This window comes from Diabrotica undecimpunctata, chromosome 2 (genome assembly GCF_040954645.1).
Source record: "Diabrotica undecimpunctata isolate CICGRU chromosome 2, icDiaUnde3, whole genome shotgun sequence".
Lineage (NCBI taxonomy): Eukaryota > Metazoa > Arthropoda > Insecta > Coleoptera > Chrysomelidae > Diabrotica > Diabrotica undecimpunctata.
This window is the reverse complement of record NC_092804.1, coordinates 45,605,352-45,632,329: the sequence shown is the minus strand read 5'-3', so window position 1 is coordinate 45,632,329 and position 26,978 is coordinate 45,605,352. Positions and strand designations below refer to the sequence as shown.

Below are 26,978 nucleotides of genomic sequence, written 5' to 3'. Positions count from 1 at the left end.
CGAGGAAGTTAATAATGTAAACCATCTAAGCACCAGATAACTTCAAGCAGAAGGAGAGCCCATTTATAGCAGATGTACAATTGAATTCTTCTTGATGTGCCTATCCGTTACGAATGTTGGCAATCATCATGGCAATCTTTATCTTATCTGCAGCAGCGCGGAAAAGCTGCACAGATGTTATATTAAACCAGATTCTGAGGTTCTTTAACCAAGATGTTCTTCTTCTTCCTGGACCTCGTTTTCCAAATATTTTTCCTTACAGGATAGCTTGAAGGAGAGCATATCTGGATTCATTTCGCATAATATGTCCAAAGAATTGTAACTTTCGAGATTTGATGGTGGTCAGTACACTTCGGTTCTTATTCGTTCTTATGAGGACCTCCTCATTTGTGACTTGGTCAGTCCACGGTATCTTAAGTATTCTCCGATATAGTCACATCTCAAATGCTTTCAGTTTTCTGCACATATCTTCGTTCAAGGTCCATGATTCAACACCATAAAAAAGGACAGAGAGACGTAGCATTCTTACTTTTGTATCAAGAGAGAGATTGTGACTCTTGAAGAGAGCCCCCATCCGATTAAAGGTGGATCTAGCTTTTTCGATGCATGCTCTAATCTCTTGGTTGTTGGTCTATTCTTCATTTATTATGGTGCCGAGGTAGTTGTAGTGCGTCATTCTTTCTACAGGGGATTGATTGACGTAGAGTTGACCTTCTGTTGTCCTTTTCTTGCTAATTATCATAAGCTTTGTCATCTTAACGTTTATATTGAGTTCTTATTGTTGACTGTAATACGTGATTTTGTTCATAACAACTTGAAGGTCTTCTAAGTGTCCGCAAATACTATGGTGTCATCTGCATATCTGATGTTGTTTAGCCGGTAACCATTTAGTAGAATACCTTTTTCAGTTTCGTGCAAAGCTTCGATAAAATATTCTTTCAGCGTACAGATTAAAGATTAGAAGAGACAAAATACAGTCTTGCCTCACTCCATGCATGATTACACATAGTCAGTGTGTTCACCTTCAACTCTGAAATTTGCTGTCTGATTCCAGTAAAGATTTCTAATTATTTCAGTATTTGAATCATTTACTTCAGTATTTGATTATTTCAATATTTGCATCATCTTGGCGTGCTGTACTCGATTAAATGCTTTCTCGTAATCAACCAGACATGCGTATACGTCGCAGTTGACGTCTCTGCATCTCTGGAATAAGACTTGTACTAAGAACAAAGCCTCTCTAGTACCAACAGCATTTCTGAACCCGAACTAGTAGGGGTAAATTTGACTTTCACACAGCTTGTAGATTCTCTTATGAATTATCTTTAGGAACAATGTTGGGAGATGACTCATGAGGCTTATAGTACGGTAATCTTCGCATTTTTTGGCTCCTGGTTTTTTTGGAAGTGCAATAAACTCAGATTTCAGCCATTCTGTTGGTACAATAGAATAAGCGTATTTTATTAAATATGAAGGCATACATAGAAGGAAGACAATAAGGTAACTTACTTTAAATTTAAAATGAAACTGATAAAAATATATTCAATAATACCCAATCAAATACTAAAATCATGCAACCCTCTAACAAAAGCTAAAATCGAGATAAATCGAGACAAAAGCAGCAAATGGTTGATAAGAAATTCATCAAACGAAAAATTATGTCCAGTTAGATTATTTTTGAAATTAATGGAAAAAAGGGGACCAAAGATTTTATCATACAGACTCTTTCTTACCATTCAGCCCAACTGGAAGGATGGACCTTGGTTTAAAAACTGTCCACTTGGAATCAACACCGTGTCTAAGTGGACAAAAATGTCAGCTTAAAAAAATTGGAATAGATACAAAAAAAACATAAAATAACAAACCATGGTCATCGATCTTCAGCTGTGTAAGTTTGCTCAAGCAAGGTGTTTCTGAACAGGAGTTAATTAAATTAACGGGTCACTCAAAGCCAAAAAAGCAAGCTTGGATGACAGATGAGATATTGGATTTGATGGAACAACGGCGACTATCGAAAAACAACAATAATAAAGCTATCTATTGTAAGCAAACAATTTAGCGGATTCTCGAAATACACCATTTGCCACGTTACGTGATTGCCGAACTACCGAACACAATGCTGGAAAACCAACAATAAAAGTGACGAATAGAAATATTTAACCGCTCGCACTGCAATGATTCCTGTTTTTTTCTCTATTTCCGCATGCACGTTGTCGACAAAGCTACCCACTAAATGAACGTAATATGCACATTAAATTTTATTTTCAATTTTTCGTTGTAAAGTTGACGTATTTGAAAACAATCAAATAATATTTAACTTTTGAAACAATACATATTTATCCATGTTTGTATGATTCAGCAAAAACTCGGTAAAAGTAAACAAACAAGAGTCATTAAACAATGATAGAAAAATAAAAAATTTATTTGAAACTTGCTTTAGTAAATATTGAGTATGTTAACACTAATTAATACGAAATAATCACGTACCCTGGTTGCCGTAACTGTTGCAATATTTTTTATATTTTAGTCGTATTTGTTTATTTTTAATTATATGTTATATTGACGCCAATAGTCAATAGAGCCATTAAGTAAATGGTAGTTTCAAAAGTAAATAAATGCTTTATTGTATGAGGTAGGTAATAGTAATTTATGCAATAATTACATAAAGTAGATTTTTTTCACACATGAGAAAATTGCGATTGCGCGCACGAGCCGCACATGAGTGAAAAAAGACAGTTTATGAGTTTTGTAGAATATTTTTTCTAAGGTCGTAATAAATCAAGCCATACGGTAATAAAATAGTTTATTTTTAGTTTAAGTTAAATATTGAAATGACAATTGATTACTTTATGTGGTGAATAACATAACATGAAACTACGAAATACAAAATATGTTGTAACTGCCAAATAGGGTGCCTTCATAAACTCACATAAATATTAAGCAAGGAAGATAGCTTAGACTATGGAATATTAAAAGACCTGCAGTATGCTCATTCAATTGTTTGCTCTGTCATTTACTCTTTTATTTTATTTTTACTTCCTTGATGCTCCGAAAGGGACAGAACAAGCATTACTAATTTTATTGTTATTGGCAAGGATCACATCGCACTAAGCCCAGCGGCTAGAAAGCGGACGAACTATACATTCTGCCTTAAATTACAATTAAACATAGAAATCAATGAAACACCATCTGGCAGCCTCTCCAAAATAGCGCAATCATTTCGGACGAACGTACAATGGTCCACAAGAGGTTACTATAGCTACTGGATAGATTTGAAAGATATTAGTAACAACCTACACATTTTTGGTGGAGCGATGATTCTATTGTTAGACTCTTTCAATTATTCCCCAATCAACTGCTGGGGAGGAACTAAATGCATGCCTAAAATCATCCAAGTATCTCGGAGTTATCATCATCATCAACCTGTATACGTCCACTGCTGGACATAGGTCTCCCTCAGCTCTTTCTATCTGTCTCTGTCTTGTGCGGCTTGCATCCAGTTATTGCTAACACGCTTCAGGTCGTCATTCCATCTAGTTGGTCGGCGTCCTCTGCTCCGTATTGCTTCTTGCCTTGGTCTCCACTCTAAAATACGTTTTGTCCATCGGTTGTCTGATAATCTGGCGAGGTGTCCTGCCCAATTCCATTTTAATGACGCGATTTTTTCGATAGCGTCTGTTATTTTTATTCTACGACATATTTCTTCGTTTGGGATTCGGACATACGTGACATCTTCATCCGATTCATCATATTACTCACAGATTTCTGTTTATTCACAGACTTAAAAGATGAACCGATTCACCTTTTTTTTTTCAGACATAGCGCAACAGTTGTTTAACCATAATTGTCTGAGTGAACGAGCAATATTTACGGCAAAAAATAAAGATGTCGATAATCTTAATGTGGCCATTTAGAATTTTCTTCCAGGAAAGTTGTTTTCGTTCAAATCAGTGACAACTATCCTACGGTGCTTTTGAATTTATTGAAATTGCCTGGACTCCCACCCTTCAATTTACAATTAAAAATAGGATTAGTTCCTATTATGCTGGGTAAGATTAATCAACCCCGACTGTGCAATCGAACGAGCTAAGAATGAAGGAGAGATAAACCGATGATTCCAACAGACTTTCATTTAATTTTAAGCGTCTACAATTTCCCTAAGCTAAGCATATATTCTAGTTAAATAAATTCATAACAATTACGATTTTACTTTTTAAAAATCGTTATCGTTAATGTTAGCTCAAGCATAGTCAAAAATCTGCTTACGCTGCCAATGTCTGCCCACGTGAGATTAATTATTTTTCTGAAAAAATTACTCCTATCAGGAGCAAATAAAACAAATTAGCTACTTTTGACTATTTTTCATTATGTTTTAAAACATAAACTTATACGTATACCTGTATATACTTATATATTATATATATACATATATGTATATATACATATATATATATATATATATATATATATATATTATATATATATATATTATATATATATATATTATATATATATATTATATATATATATACATAAATAAATTGTAGTTACGTAAACAAAATATGAGGATGTAGTTTACGATTCTAAACAGCTATAATAAAGTGCACAAATTCCTACAGTGTAGAAGCCAACCTAAATAAATCCAAAACAAACTCGTTAAGGGCCACCAGTACCCCTATAATCGTTTTTCCTCGCCCTAATTACCCTCTAATTCAAAACGAATCTCCCGCCTCTCGAATGAAACATGTTTGGCTGTCATTAATAAAACGTTTTTCACTTTCAGGCCAGGACTACATCTACACGGGACAACAGGCCGGGGGTGGGTTCGTCCCCTATCAGCAAAACCACAATCAGTATATTAGTCCGTCGGATATCATTCCTTTTCGACAATCACCGGCTGGTTTTCAGACGTTGGACTCTCCGCAGCATGGCAGTTATTTACACCCCGATCTCCAGACATCTGATCTTCCGGTGCACCTAAGGCAGACTCTTCCGCAGTACCGATTTCCTTCCACGCCTAGGACTCAAGTCATTAACGTAAGTGTCCTAAAAGTAAATTTATATTCGTCTCACGTAACCGTTTACTTGGAGTCAAATTTTAGTCTTTTCTAATTTAACCTAAGAATTATCATATTTTTTTAATTTTACAGTTACATTTTATTGGAGATCTATACACATAATTGTAGATTATTGCTATTATATCGCACTATAAATATTTTTAAATGTTAAATTTACTTAAGTCATTTTTCTTGATGATTTATACTATTCAATTTGATGTTTCTGTATTAGCAGCATTCAATGGAGAGACTAATAATCGATTTAGATATCTTCTTCTTCTTAAAGTGCCCTCTCCTCAATGGAGGTTGGCTACTACAATTTTAAAATCTTCTCTATCTTCAGCTGTTCTTATTAGCTGTTCAAAATTTAGCCCTGTCCATTGTCGGATGTTTCTGAGCCACGATAGTCTTTTCCTTCCTAGGCCTCTCTTTCCCTCGATTTTTCCTTTCACTATAAGTTGGGCATAGTGGTACTTATTATTTCTCAGTATGTGGCCTAGGTATGATGTTTTTCTAACTTTTACTGTGTTAAAAAGTTCTCTTTCCTTGCCTATTCTATGCAGCACAGATTTAGATATGGCTTTTTACAAAGTCTACATAGATAGTTTAAACTTTATATCGATTGAACTGTTTATTTGTCCCCGTTTTGATGGATTACACCTGTAAAAATTTTATTGGTTACGGTTTCAGACAATTTACGTCTAATTGGATCGAAATAATAACACGAAAATAAAATTTCTATCATATAGGTTATGTTTATCTACCCGTCCGTCCGTCCGTCCGTCTGTTCAAGCTTAAATTGAAAAAACTGTAATAGATAGAGAAAAACTGACAACGGATTCCAATTCCGACTCACTTCCGTTTTAAGAACATTAATAAAGACAGTGTAACTCGTAAACGATTACAGGTACACATATTTTGACAAAAATAATGAAAGAATACAATAATTAAACTACCAAACAACAATATTGAAATACCAATATAGCCTAAGATACCACTGCATCACTGGAACACTACGTTCATAACGTAGTTAATCAAACTCATATGTTGCCAGTCAAAAAGTGGCCCGGTAGGCCAGTAACTTTGTCAACAAACAAAAATCATGTACATGTCCTCAATCAGGTGTTGGTGTCACCAAAGCGAAGGCTTCGACTAACAGCCCTGAAATAAAAATCAACAATATGTTACTTCAATGATTGTTTAACGACGTGGTGGATTTTTTTACCTAACACCGAAAGGAAACCATTTTCAGCTGTCCAGATTCATCCAAAACTGTGTCTAAATCATGTCAGAAAATCAGAACTCTAAAGCAGTCTACACTTCAGAACATGTTTCAAAATATGCATGATCGTTATAAATACCGTCCACAGCGCAATGGAGCACATTTTGAATATTTACATTATCATCGCGATAACTAATATCTCACTACTGTATATTCTGACGCATAATGTAATACAGACTTTATTGTTTTTAGTGTGTTTGGGTATTTTATTTGCTGTGGATCATAACAATAACGTTATATTCAATGTTAAATTAATTTTGAACAACTTACGATACATGGCTACTTATTAATATTGTTAAAGTTATTACAATCTATTTTTTCGTTGTTGAAATTTTATAGACCAGGTAAATAAGCAAAAAAAAAGTATCCTGTTTGTGATACTAAACCAGCCAGGCAAACGACAGTTGTATTAAGTAGTATGGACCTCTGTAACAAAAACCTATATGTTTCTTGCAGTCTATTTTTTTGAAACAAATTATGGTCAAAAAACGGTAAATTTTTGGTTTTTTTGACTATCAGCAAAAATTAAAGAATTTAAAACAAATTTGAGAGTAGGAATCTTATAAGTTATATAAAAACCTCTAAAATGGCGTTTTTTAAATATTATTATCCTTATTTGTTGCTTAGAAAGTTGCAAAATAAGTCAAAAATTTCGGTTTTATATAAATGTTAATTTTTGCACATTAAAACTTTAAACCGTGTTATTTTATAGGGCCCTAATAGTATATCTTAATTGTTATAAACAAAGCTGCTATCAATTAAAAAATGTGCACTAACTTTGTCCCAAAGTGTTCTAGGTCAATATTTTTTTCTTTTAAATTTGTATAAAATGCATGCTTTCTAAATACGAAAAAATAATATTCTTGCAGCAATGGTTAAAAAGTTATTCTAATTGGTTATAAACAAAAAATCAACATGTTCTTGTAAAACTGTTTTGCGGTATTTAAAATTTTTTTTTTTTATTTTTTTTAACATGTATAGAATAAACTTTCTTCTTTAAGAAGCTATCCGTATAATTTCTATAACTACATAATAAATTTTAAACTAATTGACCGATCGACTTAAAACTTTTGATCATAGTTTAAGCACCACAAGACCCACAAGACATGACCCAACATTGTATGTAATGTAAAGTTTATAAATTTATTTAAAAAAAAACATATTAACATTTATAAAAAACCAAAATTTTTGACTCATTTTGCAACTTTCTAAGCAACAAATAAGGATAAGAATATTTAAAAAACGCCATTTTGACAAAATTTACCGTTTTTTGACCTGAATTTGTTAATAACTAATTAGTCGACTAATAACAAATAAAGTCCAAAAAATTGACTGCAGGAAACATATAGGTTCTTGTTATAGGGGTTCATACTACTCAAAACAACTACTGTCGTTTGCCTGGCCGGACGAGTGTCACGAAAAAAAGTTTATTTCCCTGGGCTCTAAGGTGGAATGTTAGGGAGTTAATTTTTAACATCGGAGGAAATAGATCCCGGATTTTTCCAATTTTTTTATGAAAACATTTAGAATGCTTTAAAATTAAAATTGACGAACAGATTCTATGAGTATACATGACGAATATAAAATCACAATTTACTATCTCACAATTTTACTTACTTACTTACTTCCGTGGTATGACAGCTGTTTGCCGTGTACCACATTCCAATCGCCATTTATTCTTGTTAAATACACACATCTTGTTCAGTAAGGGCATGTTTGGTTTCCATTTCCAAGTTCTCAGGTTCTTTGGTTTCTATTTCGTCATTTCGTATACTGTTTTTACAATGATTTAATATTAATGGAGAGCTTACACATTACGTTTTGCAGGCGACACAGCCTTTCTTGCAAATAGTTAAAATTGCATTGATCTCACATGACTGGTTGATAGTCAAATATTTGGTCACCAGTTAAACATGTCAAAACCAAGATCATGGTAGTGGATAGCCTACATAACAATCACTCACACATAACTACTATTGACGGGTTTAAGGTTGTGAGCTCTTATTTATATCTGGGATCATTGATCACAAACACAGGGTCACTATAGGAAGAAATAAAACGTAGACGTAATCTAGCAAAAGTCGTCGTAGGAAAGATGGCCAAGATATGGAAGGACTCTCAAATTTCACAAACTCTAAAATGAGGTTGATTAACTGCTTAATATTATCAATACTGTCATACAGATGTGAATCTTGGAGCCTACGACAAGCGGAAAGAATGATACGCGCCACTGAGTTGTTCTGTTCAAGAAGAATATTACAAATTCCATGGACCAACCACAGGACAAATAATTCAATTCTAAATGAGCTAAAAGTCAAAGTCAGCAAACGGTTGCCAGCACAGTTCATCTTCAACAATTAAAATACTTTGCACATGTTATGAGAGCAGACCCAGAAAATATGGAAACACTTATTATCCAAGAAAAGGTAGTAGGCCGAAGATTACGAGGAAGATTCTAACAAAATAGATCGATCAAATTATTTTATTTGTCATCCTCTTTGTTCTTTTACATGTCTTTGAGCCATAACCTGAGAAGCTTTTCACTATTGTTTTAAATTTTAAGTATTTAGTTTTGCGTGTAGTATCGTCGATCTATATAATCGATTTTAATTGTAGTCTTTCCTTCTTTTATTTTATTTATTATATTGGTTTCATCCAATCTTGTATTTGATAAAAAAGATACGCCCACAATTTTAGAATTCAATTAATATTATTTCATGTAAATTAATATACAGGGTGTTTCATTAATAATTTGAAATATTTCAACTATAGATTCCTGGACTCAAAATATTAAGGTTAATAACTCAAATCACTTCAATAAAATTTGGCTCCTTACAGAGTTACAGGGTGCTTTATTTAAAAATTTAAAAATTATCTGTACCCAGTACTTTAAAATTATTTGACATATTCTTATCATACTTGGCAGGAAGTATAGGTACTGTACTTCTTCTACGCGTACCACATCAGAGTTATCCGACGTTGGGGATCACCATTGCGAATACTTTCCGATCTTCTGCCACATAGAATAATTGTTCTGCATTTGACATCTCAGTCCATTCACGAATGTTTTTTAACCAAGAATTTTTTTCCTACACCTCTACGGCCTTCTATGTTGCCTTTAAGGATCAGTTGTCATATCTAATATCTATTTTCCCTTACTATATGTCCCAGATAAGACATTTTTTGATGTTTTTTTACAATTACAACAGTCTTTACCAATTCTCTATCTTTGTTGACCCTCCTTAGTACTTCCTCATTAGTTTTCCTTGCTGTCTAAGGTATCTTCAGCATCCATCTATGAATCCACATTTCCAATACTTTAATTCTGTTCATAGTTAATACTTTTAGTGTCCACACTTCTGCTCCATACAAAAGTATAGACCAAATATAGCACTTAACCATTATGTGTCGTAGTTCTAAACTGCAAAGAAATGTCTTTATTTTCTGCCTTTATGGCAACGACAAGGGCCGTCGAGTTTATAGAAGTCCAGGAGAGCGATTTATTCAATGTTGTGTACGAGAATTTGTGTAATATGGAGGTGGTTCTTGTATGTTTTGGGCAGGCATTTCCATGAATAAGAAAACCGAGCTGGTTTTCGTGACTGGTGGAGGACGTGGAGGAGATTTAACGGCGAATCGTTACATCAAAGACATTTTAGAGGAACATGTGGTTCCATACGCGGGATTTATTGGTGATGCCTTTATTTTAATGCACGATGCCATACCGCACGAGTCATTACCACCTATCTGATTGAGATCGGTATACCTACAATAAATTGGCCTGCGTGGACCCCGAACATAAATTCAATAGAGCATGTTTGGGATGAGCTTAAATAAAGAGTCCAGGACAGAAATCATTTACAAAGAAGCATAATGGAATTGAGAACTGCGCTTGATGATGAATGGGAAGCAATGCCTCAAGAATTTATTAGAAAAGTCATTCGATCTATGAAAAATATCAAATACTGAAATATAAAGAAATTCATTTTGTAATTGATAATTTCTCTGTTCATAAAGTCGGTCTTCCGTTAGTTCCAATGATGAAAATTTAGGAAATTCTGTTCGTATTGCATACTGTTTTTATAATGCGTCTTCCAAATAACGCAATAAAAGTTTTTGTAATTTCAATAAAAAAGTTATTGTTTTCACATTACACCTTTTTATTTTCATACTTCTTACATTGAAACCAAAGGTGTAACATCAAATATCACTTTTGTGTCGATTATTTTGCACTCAAATGTAGTATGATACTGTCATTGCTGTTAGTTGTTACTGTCACTAAATATGTTAATTTTTGTAAAATTTAAAAAGCTGATTCAGTGAAAATGCCGCGGCATAACAATTTTACTTATCTTGAAAAGCGAGACATGCTCTGTGTTTATGTACAAGAAAATTATTTCTGTCTTGCTGCAGCACGAAGATATCGAGAAATTTATCCAGACATATTTCAACCCAATCGCCCACTTTTAGAAATATTTTTAGTCAATTAAAAGATACTAGAGAGTTTAACCTTAAAGTGATATGGGACGACCAAAAATATTTTAAAAGTCGATTAGGAGGATGACATTTTAGTGCGAATTGCTAATAATTTTGAACTAGGCACTCGTCGTTTATTTGCAATGACTGGAGTAAGCCACTGTTCAGTTATTCCAGTATTGAAAAAAAAATCTACGATCTTACCACTTTACTACCGTACAGAATGTACGGGATCTTCTTATTCTTCTTCCTTCTTGTATGTAGGCTTTAAAGCCTGTTTCTTCTTCAATATTAGCCTCCTAAAAAACCGATGTACGGGATGATAAGTAAAACAATCAAAATCGTAATTTTATTAAAAAAATTCTTTTTACTGACTAGACACATTTAAACGTAAAAGAGTACTTAACTGGAGAAACAGCCATAGTTGTGATATTAAAAATCGATTTCAAAAGTCACATTTTCAACATGAATTTAAAATTAATGTAGGGTGCGGTATATTTGGAGATAGTTTGTTGAGTCCTTATAAATTACCAGCAAATTTGAATGGTAAGTCGTATTTAGACTACAAACATTCATTCATTTCATTTCTACAAACTACAATATTCGACGATCTAGAAGAATTGCCACTTAATCAAAGAAGAGATATGTGGTTCATACAGGATGAAGCTCCACCTCATTGTCCTTTAATAGTACGGAACTATCTAGATCAGCAATTTGCTAATCGTTGGATTGGCAGATATAGAGAAGTTCGGTGAATCGAAAAATTGTACTAAAATATCAATTCCGCCAATTCATATATTTGGCTCCTTGCTAAAAATTAATATGCAAATTTTATATTTTATATAAAAACCAAAAAACACACCTTTTTAAAAATATATTTTATTTTAGTTCCCTCAGAATTCTGTGAACCATCCGTTCAGCCAATTCTCGTATCAGAACCAAAACCAAAACACGGTACCAAGAAAACTTGTCAGCTCTCCGTCGTCCTTCCAAACTCAGAGCCCACAAAATTTAGGATCGTACAGTCAGGATGCACTAAATTTGCAACCAACAACATTAAGACCCAATTATTCGCATTTGTTTGCGAAACATCATAACCGAGACCCTTCTCAGACTGAAACTTTTCTCGGAGAAATAACTCTGCAGAATCCAGTAGAAGCTCCTGTACAATACGAAGAGTTTAGGCCAAGTAGACCATTCCCAGAAAAAAGTACAGACTTTAGTGATGTGCTGGAAGAAAGTGCTGGAAATTCAATAGGAGGAGCTGGCAGGAACGCATTCTTAAACCACAGGTAAAAAGTCACGATTTTTTTATTTTTCTTTTCAGCAATTTTTAAAGGATTACTTTGCAAGAAAATTTTATTGAACGCCGAATTTCTAAAAACCTTTTAAAACATATTTTGTAGCTTGGTCACATAGTACAACTTTGTATCAATAATTTATCTTTTCAGGGCAAGAATCGTAGCCCCAGATCCAAGTAAACCAACCAGCAAAGCTGTAGTGGATGAGTACTTCGTTGACTCAAATGGTGAGGTGTACAATCCCTCGGCTATTTCTAGCACAACAGAAAGTTTAATACCTACCACACAATCAGCCCCTTCGGAACAGAGGTCCGTTAATAGAGTAAAAACTAAAAAGATAATATCTAAACGACCAAAAACCGTCGACTTAGAACCGCTATTGGAAGAACCACTCAAAAAAAATTATGGTTCTAATAACGACGACGAAGTTGAAGTGATCAAGTCTTCGAATGCTTCTCACGAAGCGATTAGTTCCGGTGAGCACTCGGAAGAAGAAACTTACACCCACGAACCATTTGATAGCACTGAATTTTACTCAGATGAAATTTATTCTTCTCGTGAAGCTGGTCAAGTGGAAAATTATATTCACGGAAACGAAGAAAATGAAGAGCAGGACGACCTAAGTGAAGAACGAAAGGTAAGGTGTTGTGCAGAAATTTTAGTTACATTATATATTTCTGAACATATAAAACAAATTATGTCTTTTCCCGATCACAAAATTATAAGTGACACTAAATACATTTATAGCAACTTATTTTTTATTATTAAATAAATTTGTAGCTCAAGCTCGAACCCAATTCGCCAATTGCCAAACTAAGTTCCCAAGAAGCTATTTCTGTAGAAGCTACCAAACCTGCAGTAGTCCATACAGTTCCTTCTTCTGTTGAGGATAGTGGAAAACAAGAGCCAGAACTAGTTACTTCTGTAGTGACGAGTAAAACAGTTGTCAACAATACAATAATAGCTTCAGCAACGCCCAATCCGGCCCCTACAACTCCTTTAAAAACAACAACTGATCCGTCATTCTCGATCGACAATACTACGGACACATGGGTGGTTATCGCTTCAGTGCAAACTAGTCGGAGTGTCTCTGGTGCTAGGTAAATTATTATTCCAACTTTTAGGTTTAGTCTTTTATTTTTACTAGTTTATTAGTTTCTAGTAAAAATATGTAGATCATAAAATAATTAACCAATCTAATATTACAACTATCTTCAAAAAATCAGTAGGATTAAGACTTTAAATTTAAGTTTCTTTAAATAATTTAATACCAACCAACTACAAGCTGTGGTTTATACGTTTTTATTTTATAGATATCTTCCATCTTCTATAGTAGAGCAAGATGTGAGAGTTAAACTTCTAAATGAGCATTCCATCGAAGAAATGAGCCACCATCATACAGTACCAAAAACTGAATTTGAAGAGGATTATGACGAAACTACTACAGAAGAAACAACAGCGGTTACTACTCCTAAATTGCGCACCTCCACGGAAAGTCTAAACGATAAATTGGATAGAGTGCAATCCGATCTATCCAGTGGGCTTTTAACAGGTAATTTTAAACTCTTTTTTGTTCCTTATCCTTTCCAAGCTCAATGTTGAATCCCTTTTTTATAACTTTTTTAGTCATCCATTTCATTGCTTCCTACTTATCTGTTAAAATATTTCTGTATATATATATATATATATATATATATATATATATATACCTATCTACAACGTATATAAAATATATATTAGCTCCCGGACAAAATTATCACACCACTTGGTTTCAACTATGGTTTCATTAGTATATTATTTATTGACCATCAAAAAATTATATTTGAACACTACGAAGTTAAAATAATAAGTTATTACGAGTATCTCTGATACCAGAAACACGTGTTAGAGAATGGTTAGACTCAAATCTAATCGAAACGCAACCGTCTATAACGTATATTTATTTTGTTATCGTCCCTACTCGACGAAATAAGTACAAAAATGATGGTAATTTATATGGGTAAACTTTTGATGCATAGTGGAATATAAATATTCCCAGTATCGCTCTGAATGGCTTGATTAAGCTTGGGTATACAGTTTACTTTAATTGCTATCGACATTTCACTTCATCTTCCCTCACTGGAGGTCGCTAGTAGCATACTCTGGTAATTATTTTTCCTATAATTGCCATACTAGTCGGTGCGTTTTGATTTGGTTTGAGTCTTCTTATGAGTCACTTTGATGACGGGTAGACCCAAAAGCACGTGTTAGAGAATGGTAAGAGACTCAAATTTAATCGAAACTCAACCGTCTACGCATATTTAATAAGGTATTTGTTGCGAAAGAATTCTTTTTTTTTTAATTTGAACTTCCGTACAAAACAAAAGTTTAGTAGCTTCAAGCACCAGATTATACTTTTATTATTGTCTGTTCTCTGTTGCTACCTCTTGCCACAATAACATCTTGAAGCCTTCGTTGAATTCCTCTTATTTAAACCTTGGAAGATTTTGCTGTGGTATGTTTTCCCACTCCTCACGAGTAGCTTGCTTTAATTCAGATTCTTCTACGCCGAATTCAACTTTTTAACATCTCTCAAACATGTTCTATTGGATTCATATCGGGGCTGCGTGAGAGCTAGTCCAAAAATAATAAACAGGTAATTTATCAAGGTATTGAACAACTGCCACAGCCACGTTGGATCGAGCATTATGGCTATGAACGGTGCAACTGAAACTAAATGTTCGTCAAAGACCTCCCTCATATACCTACGACCATTAAGGGTAGGTCTGTATATAGGTAGTAACTCCAGCCAGGTACCATAGGCTATACGTTTACAAAATATGGGACTTCTTCCGACAACTGACCCCCGGGAAAAAGACTAGGTCTCCAGACCCTATAACAGTCATCTGATGCTCGCCATCTAATTTTCGTCTTGTCTATTGTAAACAAACGCGGTTCCAATCGTGTACGTTGTATCCTACGTATTGTCTAACAAATTTTAAACAACTAACCTGGTGTTGTCTGACGAGAAAAGGTCTGGTGGTGGGCTTCCTATTACTCAAATATGCTTTGTGTAGATATCTTCTAACTGTGCGATCAGAAATACTGAAATAGCGTACTTTGTTATCAAATCATTTACGCTACGACTGCAAGAATTTCTGTATCTCAGAACATATTGAGGCATTCAAAATTAATTGTCTAATTGTTTGTTTTTTAGATTTAGGTATATCTTGTCCTTTCCTGGTCTTTTTGTATGTATTTCAGTCTTCTGAAACTTATCAATGCTCTGCTGATCGCTGTGTGATGGACACCCAAAACATAGGCCACCTAAGAGGCCACTCGAAATAAATAATCATAATAATATAGCAAAAAATAAACTCAAAAGTTAATTATGTCCGGATTTGCTTATCAATATATTTAAGCTAAACAAGTTCTATTACCGTTATTTTTTTATTTATCATTTAGCAACAAAGTGGTACGATAATTGTGTCCAGGAGTGTATAATGTCTTCTACAATAATTAATATAATATAATACTAAATAAACCGCTAATTAATTGTGCTTTTTAGGAGGCTTGGGCAATAATATAGCAGTCATTAAAGAGCATTCTCCAGAAAAGATGGAAATATCCTCAATGGAAGAAATTACAACAACCACTCCAAAAGTTCCCTACCCGCAAGTGAATATTAGAAAGTACTCGCCCAGTAACCGAAGGACTACAACAAGAAAGCCTCGTCCACGACCAGGTCTAAGGACGAAGAAACCGTTTGACCCCAACCAACCGCAAGGTGACCAACCACGAAAGGTTGATGATCTTACTTCATTCTTACCTCCTGGATATAAATTAAACGCCAGTGATGAAAGAAGCTCTAAATTATTAGAAGAAATTTTAAGTAGGGTAAAACCAGTTAAAGTAGAAGATAAAAAAATTGTTAATAAGACTGAAACAAGTACTGTAGCAACTACTACTACAACAGCCAAATCTAACGAGACTGAAAAGACAACAACTGAGCACGGTATTTTCAAGAACACGAAATCAGATGACATTTCCAAATTTTTACCTCCAGGATACAAACTTCCGAAAACGGAAGGTTCCTCAACAACCGAAGACAGTATTTTAAAAAATACGAAAGTCGACGATATATCCAAATTTTTACCCCCTGGATACAAACTTCCTAAATCCGAAGAGAGAACAACTGAAAGCAGTAGCGTATTTAAAAATACCAAAGTTGACGATATCTCCAAGTTTTTACCCCCAGGATTTAAATTGCCCAAATCTGAAGAAAAAACCACTGAAAGTAGTATATTTAAGAACACCAAAGCTGATGATATATCCAAGTTTTTGCCTCCAGGATTTAAGTTACCTAAATCCGAAGAAAAAACTACTGAAAGCAGCAGCATCTTTAAAAATACAAAAGCTGATGATATCTCCAAGTTCTTACCTCCCGGATTTAAATTTCCAAAATCTGAAGAAAGAACCACTGAGAGTAGCAGCATTTTCAAAAATACAAAAGCTGATGATGTAGGCAAATTTTTACCTCCGGGTTATAAGGTACCAAAATACAAATCTTCTACTGAAAGTAGTGTATTTAAAAACACCAAAGCTGATGACGTTTCCAAATTTTTACCTCATGGATATAAGTTACCAAAAACATCCACCCAAAGTCCAGAAGCTGCTTCTCCTATTAAAGGTAACATACTATTCATAATATAAACGAATAAAATTAAAAATATGCATAATTTATTTAGTTACAGATCTTAGTGCTTTTAAAGTGGACATATCAGCACTTTTACCGCCTGGCTACAAAGATTCTTCTCACAATGATACCGTTCCATCCAGTACGCACGTTCCTTCCAGCTCTACAAGTGAAACCAAGACCAAACCAGGTGGTGTAAAAGTTGTTTTCCCTTCGAGACCTGGTGGAGGAACGAGGAAGTCTGCAAGTAGAACGACTCACAGACCGGTGCATGAGGAAGCTCCTAGAAATACTCCTCCTACTATCCATAAGGGATGGCCTTCAAGGTAATGGATAAAATATGATATAGCAGTACTTAGACACATACAATAGATCCGCTGGATCTTTGCACATTGTCATCATTCGTATTGTAGGAAATAAATCAAAACATAACATTATTATAAAGTTATAAGAATTAAAAAATAGTTACTATTACAATCGAAGTTTCTAAACTTTTCTTTTATTTCACTTATTGCGTTTTGAAAACTAAACATTCTTCTTTTTATGCAAAAAACATTATATTTTAGCTCCTTTAATTACAAATCGAATAAGACTTCGTAGATCCGATAGGTCAATACCTTTTCGTTTAATTGTTCGTAAATTAATTTTGCAGGGCCAGAAATTTATTTTAAAAAAAAAAGATAGAAGGATTTATGTAGGAATAAAAATATTTGCTCAAAAATTGTTTCTACCCCTTATTTATTGCTTTGAAATATGAGCGACTTTGCATTATAAATTAATTAAGCTACAGTGCTCCCTATGAGTTGCACACATTTTTAACTTATTGATTATTATAGCTAAGTCAAAACAAAGATTAAAAAGAAAGTTTTATTGTACGACCAGTAAAAGCGGAGTAAGCTTAATTTGTTTAAATTAAAGTAGAGGTTAGAGCGATTGGGCCCCTTCACTTCCACTCTGACGTTGTTCTGCTCGAGAACGGCTGGTTGGATCGTGACGTATGAGTGGTCGTTGGAAAGAGGATAGCTCAAAAAGTAAATAATAAAGGATTGGGGTCAGAGGGTAAATTGACAAAATAAACTTTAAATAAAAGTTAAAATAAAAGTGGAGTAAAATTTATTAATTTAAGTTTTGTAGTATAGAATATTGTAACGTACTGGTCGTGAAAATATCCAGTTATATCTATAAAAATAGAATGAATATTTTATTTGTACACTTGCTTTATCATATTATGGTTGACCGTTATACAACGCATTATTGTGCATAATGCATCTTGATATATACTGAGACCATTAGTATCATTAGGTTATTCTAATACATGCTCAATCTGTTTTAGAGCAACAACTGAATTCACCGGCTGGCCAACGCCTTCAACGACCCCAATTTCAATCGAAAAACTTCTGGAGGCTGCCAAAGCTGCAGCTACTAGCACAACTCGTGCAGTTGAAACAACTGTATCAACAACGACAACGACCACGACTACCACTACAACAACTCAGAAGCCAACCACGCCTGGCGTTTGCTCGAACGAATGTGATCTGGCTGGTACTATTAAATTGATTGGGGGAATTAAGTGGGTACCGGAGTATTTAGATAGAAATACTAAGGAATGGCAGGTTTTGGCTAACGAAGTTGAGAGTCAGGTAAATTATTGTATGCATTGCTATAAATACATTCAACTTTTTTAACATTTTATATTGCGTGAATAGAGTAACAGCTGATATTCTTCAATAAACAGTAGGCAAATTAATAATATTAATCTTCTTTTAGTTGGATTATGTATACAGTTCCTCTTCATTACTAAATCGATGGTATAAGAAAATCAGAATTGACGGATTCAGGTAACTACCTCCATTTGTTTTCATAGATCTGTTATCAACTATATTTTTGCTTTTAGTGAAGGAAGTGTTTTAGTCGACTACTTAGTTGAACTCAACGATTTAGGTAGAAGGATAAACACTCAAGAAATCAAAAAGCTTTTCCACGAGTCATTGGACGACGCGCTCTCAACACTTGGAGGATCTAATAGGGAAGCAAAATCATTGAACGAATCCATCAAGCTGGAAGGGAAGTTGGCTTTGGGAAATTTCGTTGTGGATCCAGCGTACACGGACTTTTTGGGTAAAAAACCTTTATTTGTACTGTTTAAAAATCAATTGTACAATATTATTTTATCCATTTTTTTATATATTCATACAAGAGTATATAAAGGTATTAGCAACAATTTTAAATAATAAATTTCAAGAAATACCGCCTAGGAGAAAGAAAAATAATTGGTTTTTACACTTATTTTTTTCAGAACAATATTTGGAATATTTGATTTGATACTAGAAAAAGAGAATTTTTTTTGAGAGTATAAATCTTCTAAAGACCGTACCAGGTGAATCGTAACTGGCGTGAGTTGGATTCAGAGTAGACGGAGTATATCCGAACGCAATTCCCCTTTTACGGGTCTTGCCTTCGGATGCATCTATGGTGCAATGCATACCAACTAAAACCACACTTGGCTTACGCGCGTGATACGTCTTTCCAGACCGTTCTCTCACGTGCGCAGCCACCCTTTCTCTTCTCTTTTTTTTTCTCTCTGTTGCATATGTTACTTATATTTACCCCTGTTGTATCTCTCTTTTTAAAAGCTCTTTTCATTTAACGATTTTTGTCACACAAAAAGACTATTTTTTTTAACGATAGAGGTTTGCGTATCGCATGTACTTTGTAGTAAACATGAAACATCTTGAATGCAACCTTTATCCATTGTCAGTGGAAATGTAATACACCTCTGAACCTAAATTTCCCATTACGAAGCAGACACGAGTATTTAAAAGCCATCTACATTGCATCAAATAGCGCTGTATACCTATATAACCACTTCATATTAACGATAATATAGGTTAGGTTTTCCAAAATATAGCATTAAAAGATTTTAAATCAATTATGATTAAACTTTAATGTAGGCTTTACAAATTGCTCTTTTGCAAGCATTGTTGAATATAAAATAGTTTCAATGGATCAGATTGAGATTTTAAGCAAAAAAAATATTTTTCTTTCTCAAAAGATACAGTTTAAATCACTGTTCATATTGCCTAGTAAAAAGTGCTACATTTGTCAACGTTAATGCATAGTTAAGCTAATGGCAAATTGCTGCAAAAAATTTCTAGTGCAAAAAATGGGTAGTTATATGTCACTGTATTAATACCTCTCTAGTCTTTCTAGTAGCCAAGCAGTTACTTGCCAGTTTAATACACTAACTAGAAGGAATCGCTAACATAGGTGTTAAAATACGGCGTGTATGCGATACTTTTTTTTCTCATATCTATATAGAAATGTTATTATTTTTTTTATAGTGTTACCAAAACAAGTATATCCAACGGTGGGCTATGCAGAAAATGATGTTCTTCTTCCGCAATGGGCTATTGCTGTAATAGTCATCGGATTAGCATCACTTCTCTTCGTCATCATCTTTGGAGTTACGGTGGTAAGTTGGTATTTCCTTATAAAAACTACATCACGGAATAGTAATTAAATCCTACTTCCGTTGAATTCAATTTATTAAAGATAAAAGAAATCCGATGTGTTACTTGCGGGAACAGCCCTTTAAAAATCATTTACAAGAAAATCCCTGTGGCGTAAAAGCTTTCTTTAATCTATGTCCCAACTACACGAGATGTCGCTGCAAGTAAAATTTTAGATTGAAATATAAAGTTATTACTACGAAATTAATGTGACTAGCTGAGTGACAAAGTGTTTATGCCAAAAACAGATGAAATTTTATTAAACTTTAATGCGTACTAATAGTATTTTGACGCTCGTCAAAATATGTAATTAAAGGCAAACTGGTAAATTTATTGATTTTATTTTCGTATTCTAGTTATTCACGAATCTATAAGAGGTCGCTCCGTGTTAAAAAAATTGTGTATGATGTGCAATAGCCTTAGATCATCGAGTTAGTAGATTAATGAATCCGTTTCATTAATCTAAGGCAATAGCCTTACAATAATGAGTATCGCTGGAAAGTGAAAGCCTAAAATATACAATTCACAACAATAATTGTTTTAAAATATTTTGTCACAAAAACTAAGTATTTTTAATTATATATTTGGTTAGGTTGTCCATCTATGGCTGAGTAGTTAAAGCATGTAGAAATCAATATTATCTTCTTCAACTGGCTACTCTTGATGTTCTTGTTCATGTTACGATACGCTCATGAACCGTGATACTGATAATAACTGTCTTGCTAACTTTGTCGTAAAGTACTTGTTTGTTTATTTTTTTGCATTCATATCTTTCTTTCTTCTCTTTCATATTTTATCCATTATGTTTTGAACACGACATTTTATCAGTATATAAAATTAGGATAAATAAACTTTTTGTGACAAAAATGTATAAAATTTAATTTACTTGAAAACTGCAAGAGATAGGTATAGAAAATACTAATACAGATCTATAGTGAAAAACATTTTCTAAAATTCTAAAATAATAAATCACATACAGGGAGTTATATTTGAAAAAAAAAGAATTAGGCAAAAATTTAGGATGCCGGTTTTATGTTAATTTTTACAGCATCCTGTATAACGAAAAAAGGAACTACACTGTAAACGATAATGCTGTATCTGGTTTATAAGTTTCTAATGAATTTAAACTTTTATTCAAATTACATTAGAGGGTATTGAATTTTATATGCATAGTAGAAAAGTGTAATTTTCATATAAAAACCATTATAGCTCAAAAACGGTTCACAATAGGTATAGGAAAGTGTAAACAAAAATGTTCAGAATAACGTGAATATTTCTAAAATTAAAAAATATACAGGGTGTCCCTTTTATAAAACGAAGGTATAAGCAACTTTTATCTGCCGCACCATGTATATGCTATAAATTATAAGGTAGCTTAATATAAAGATACGAGACATTGTTATAACGATGGAAAAACGATGTGAACCAGTAAAGCCTATATTATTAAGTAGTTATTAAATTCCGCTGAATGTAGGTATGACATATAAAAATTTTATTCACTAATAAAATTATTTTTTCAGCTGGTGAACAGGCAGAAAAATAACAAAAAGAAAGCTCCTACACCTTTAACTGAAGGTATGCTAAACGAACTCAATAAAAATCATATGGGAGGCATCGACAATTATGGAGCGGAAGATCTCTATAACATGGAAGATGTGTGGAATGAGAGAGGTTATGACCAAAAACCTCCCAAAAAGGTAAGCATTATAATATTGATATTTTAAATATTAAAAATAATTCCTGTTCTGCCGTTGGTATTGAAGCCGGATTTGGGTTTTGTCGTCACTTATATAGACATCTGGCTATTCTTATTGGTTGAAACTAAAAGTGATTAGTTTAACAAGTTTTCTAGAAGAGTGAAAAATGTGATAAGTGATAAGTAAAGTTACAAAATGAATAAAATTAAGATGAGTTTCGTAAAAAGTAAAGCTGAAGAAGGGAAAATAGGTGGAAAATAGATGGAAAATTTAACGGGAGGCCCACGTTTAGCAGTGGACAAATATAAGCTAATTGATGATGAAAGCTGAAGAGGAATACAGAAAGCAAATACAGATTAAAAGATTTATTTAAAATTAAACTTATGCTTAGATCAAAATAAGTGGAAGAAAATAATTGTAACCCAAACCATACAACAAACTTTGACAGTACACAAGAAGAACGCGGAGTGATTCACCGCGATAAGCGAATCAAGGAGCTCTAAGTAAGAGCGGTAAAAATTCCACCAGGAATGGAAGGCCTCGATAATGATGATAATCTCTAACCAATTTTGAATTACTCATAAAAACAATAAGAAAATTTTAGGTTTCTAAAATGTCAATGATATTAAATATCACAGGACTATACTCTCCATGACGTTTCTTAACGAAGCAGGAGTGCTAAGAATATCAGTATTTGCTGTAAAAAACTCATAATTGGAATACGGAATGTTTGAATCATAATAAGGAGAGGAAAGGTCCATAATGTAATCCAAGAATTGAAACAAAACCGTATACAAATATTAACATTGAGTAAGGTAAGATGGCCATGTTATAGGAAAGCTGGAAATCAATGACACATTATATACTTCTCTGGAGGAGAAAATAACTCTCTTCAACAATATGACCTGGCATTTATCATACATAGAACTATTTAAGAGGAAAACAAAATAATAAGAGATAGAGAAATAAAATACGCATAGCAAAACGTAAAATTACCATAATCGCAGTACAAACAAAGAAATTAAAGAATGAAGAGAGTAATAATCAAAAAATGGATGACGGAAAACATTTTGTAGTTTATCGAAAAGAGTAGTAATTCAAGAGACTACCGATATAAACGTCAAAGAAATGAATGAAAATTTAATAAACGGAATGTCTGACGACATACAAGATTTAGATGGTAAACATGATACATTTAACATACATAAAAAATTAAAAGAAACCTCATAAAATAACGAAAAAATAATATATTACACATATATTTAATAGGAATTTGAGAGTGTAAATAATTTTTTTTCCTCCTAGTTGGGAAATACTACCAATTATTTTTATTTTATTTATTTAATACACGGGATAACCCCATTAACAGTTTATCATGTGGCCACTAAAAAATGTCAACTCCTCTTCTTTATTAATTAACAGGGTGATTTGTGTAATTGACCATTTATTTCATTTTACTGTAGTGTTTATACGGCTCATTTGATTTTTTTAATTTTTGCATGATACAGTACACTACTATCAAGCATTCGACTGGTAGTAGCTAAACTAAAAAATTCCAGGACTGGCTTTGGAAAAATTAATTTAGGGATTCGTATTAAATATTAAACCCTGTATATATTTTTTTTAAAATGCAATAAGTGATTTTCAAACTACATAAATAGCCAATGAAAACAACATATGCGACAATGTTGTCGCACTTTTATTAAATTTTTAGTGAACGATCAAATCTTACCAAAAATAGAACAACCATAATGAAGTATCAAATTATAAGGTAATTAATTTAAACAAATGTTATAAATTTCAAACATTTTAATTGAAATGATAAACTGAGTCACTGCACAACAAAAAACAGTAACTACTAACAATAACGAAGAACAATTTAAAAAAAAAACTAAAAATATGTACATAGTTATGATAAACCCATAAATTAGAACTGGAAAAGATACAATAATGGTAACAAAATAAAAATAATTCATAATAGATTTTCGAAATGGAACCCTGCAGCCTGTACACATTTTTGTTGCCGAATTGTTAATTGACGTATTGAATTACGGATACTCTGGGGATCGTTTCTAATAGTATTACAACAATGTATAATTCTATCAATTAATTGCTGTCGGTTATTAATATTCACTGCGTAAACTAGTTGCTTCAATCGTCCCCAAATATGGTAATCAACGGGATTGAAATCAGGGGATCTTGAAGGCCACGAAATAGGACCTGCACGTCCTATCCACCTGTTGCCATAAACATTATTGAGATGTTGTCTCACTGCCGATAGCAACGTTCGCGTTGGCAAGCAAATTCGGCAAAATATTTTGTAGAAAGTTCAAATAGACCTGCCCTGTTAAAGGACCATCAAAAAAGTGAGGACCTACTAATTGGTTATTTATGACACCAATCCACACGTTAACCGAAAACCTTAACTGAGAACGACGTTCTCGAATAGCATGGGGATTTTCTTCTGCCCACACATGTGAATTTCGTGAATTATTTATCCCGTCTCTGGTAAATTGGGCTTCATCTGTAAATAGTGTCCTGTATAGCGTTGGTCGATTATTGTTAATCCATCTACAAAATTCCAACCTATCGATCTCATCTCCAGCATGTAGTCGCTGAACCATTTGAATGTGATATGGGTATAGATTATTTTTATGTAAGACTCTACTTACTTTTGATTGAGTAACATTGAGTTCTCGACTTACTTGTCTAGTGCTTATTGTAGGGTTCATAGTAACGGCGTCCATAATGTCATCTTCTTGCGCTTCATCTGCATGTCGCTCTGTTGTTCCACTAGGAAAAGTGCCATTTTCTCGCAAATAATTAAAAACTGACCCAAATGTTGGATGACTGGGAGTTCGACGATTAGGAAATCTCCTGCGATATTCTCTACAAGCAGCCCTACCATTCCCATTACAGAATCCATAAACAAATATTATGTCTGCATATTCTGTGGTCGAAAACTGATGTGGCATTTTGAACGAAAGTAACAAAAGCTCTACCAAAACTAACGCAATGTACTTAACGTAGATATGACAGAAGAAATATGTATTCTTGTACACATAAATAACAATTGATAATGACAATAATGACAATGGGTATAAAATATCAAGAAACGGCAAACGGTCAACGCCAACCTTCATTTTAAACTTTTTTAGATTTATTTTTATTTAGTACAGTTGATGCAATATACTATTTGACATAAAATTTTAATCATTTACAATCAACAAAAACTAACACATACAAGAGGTGTGACTTTTTAATCAATTTAATTTATTATTTATCGAAAATAATGCCCCAATACGATCTATGAGTAAAAATTTAAAATTGAAAAACAATTGATTCTATCGTAGAGATAATACAAAGTGACAGTAAAGATGTTAATTTTCTACGTATTAGATTATGTTGTAGGAACTCATTTTAATTAAAATGTTTGAAATTTATAACATTTGTTTAAATTAATTACCTTATAATTTGATACTTCATTATGGTTGTTCTATTTTTGGTAAGATTTGATCGTTCACTAAAAATTTAATAAAAGTGCGACAACATTGTCGCATAATGTCGTTTTCATTGGCTATTTATGTAGTTTGAAAATCACTTATTGCATTTTAAAAAAAATTTATACAGGGTGTAATATTTAATACGAATCCCTAAATTAATTTTTCCAAAGCCAGTCCTGGAATTTTTTAGTTTAGCTAATACCAGTCGAATGCTTGATAGTAGTGTACTGTATCATGCAAAAATTAAAAAAATCAAATGAGCCGTATAAACACTACAGTAAAATGAAATAAATGGTCAATTACACAAATCACCCTGTTAATTAATAAGAAGAGGAGTTGACATTTTTTAGTGGCCACATGATATGCTCCCTGAGGGACTCTACATATGGTAGAAGTATGTAAAGTTCCTCATGACTCACCCTGTATATAAATATAGCTCCTGACATATCACGACGGTTCTTGAGTGAGAGTAAAGATAATTGTTGTTCAATACAGGAATAATCATGATTTTCAATAGTAGTGTGGACATGGTACTCTGGACCCTTTCTATAGTATTAATATTGTTCTGAAAGTAGAATGACCAAATAACTGAACATTATTCCAAAATAGTTCGAACTAAGCAACAATACATTAATCTTGTTGAATCAATGAAAAAATACTTGCAATTCCTAATAACGAAATCAAGAAGTTTAGATGCCTTTATTCAAATAGAGTTCATGTGGTCACAGAAAGTGAGCTTCTCATCAAAAATTACACCCAAATCCCGAATAGACGAATCATAATTCAGGGACTAAGTATTAATAGTACAGCTTGTTTCAATTCTATTGACTTTACGAGAAAAACTTCTAAAACAACATTTTTTTACATTTAAGTGGCGTTTGTTCTGATTGCATCAATTTTGTAGTCTGCCTAAGTCATCTTGAAACAAGGCTTAACCTTTTAAGCTATCTATAACTTTCCAAAAATTCAAGTCATCCGCCAACATTGGGCAATTGCTATTTAGGAAACAAAAATGATATCGTTAACGAAGACAATAAAAAGAAGTGGAGAAGTGTGGCCTCCTTGAGATGTTACTGAGATACTGTCAGACAGATGACAATCTATCTTGACTCTTTGACTTCTACCAGATATAGAGTTCTTAATCCATTCGACAAACCTGACATTGAAAACCTACATTAATTAATTTGCCCAAAAGTTTTTGGTGATCTACATAATCAAGTGCTTTGGAAAAATCTGTGTATATTGCATTTACCTGTTTACGGTCTTCTATTTGTGAGTTAATATATAAGATTGATAGCAAACCAAATTTGTTGCAGTAGATTTTTTTGCTATGAAAAACATGTTGTGATTGAGACATTAAACCTATACATAATCAAGAAAGTTAATTTGCTAGAAGACAGTTGAAGAGCTTAGGGATTGGAGATTGTATACAAATGCTACGATAATTTTCAATGGTGTATTTCTGACCATTTTTAAAT

The 26,978-nt window shown here is 33.2% G+C and overlaps 1 protein-coding gene across 1 annotated transcript in view; it reads left to right on the top strand.

Annotated features, from left to right (window-relative positions):
* Positions 1-26,978, top strand: part of LOC140433666 (uncharacterized) — an 86,818-nt gene that overhangs the window by 50,385 nt on the left and 9,455 nt on the right. Inside the window, exons 2-13 of the mRNA XM_072521646.1 lie at positions 4,784-5,037; positions 11,704-12,107; positions 12,267-12,753; positions 12,897-13,216; positions 13,430-13,668; positions 15,664-16,785; positions 16,844-17,117; positions 18,125-18,431; positions 18,559-18,629; positions 18,686-18,909; positions 20,133-20,263; positions 21,821-21,997. Of these exons, the coding sequence (XP_072377747.1) occupies positions 4,784-5,037; positions 11,704-12,107; positions 12,267-12,753; positions 12,897-13,216; positions 13,430-13,668; positions 15,664-16,785; positions 16,844-17,117; positions 18,125-18,431; positions 18,559-18,629; positions 18,686-18,909; positions 20,133-20,263; positions 21,821-21,997 (4,010 nt within the window). The remainder of the gene's footprint in view (positions 1-4,783; positions 5,038-11,703; positions 12,108-12,266; positions 12,754-12,896; positions 13,217-13,429; positions 13,669-15,663; positions 16,786-16,843; positions 17,118-18,124; positions 18,432-18,558; positions 18,630-18,685; positions 18,910-20,132; positions 20,264-21,820; positions 21,998-26,978) is intronic.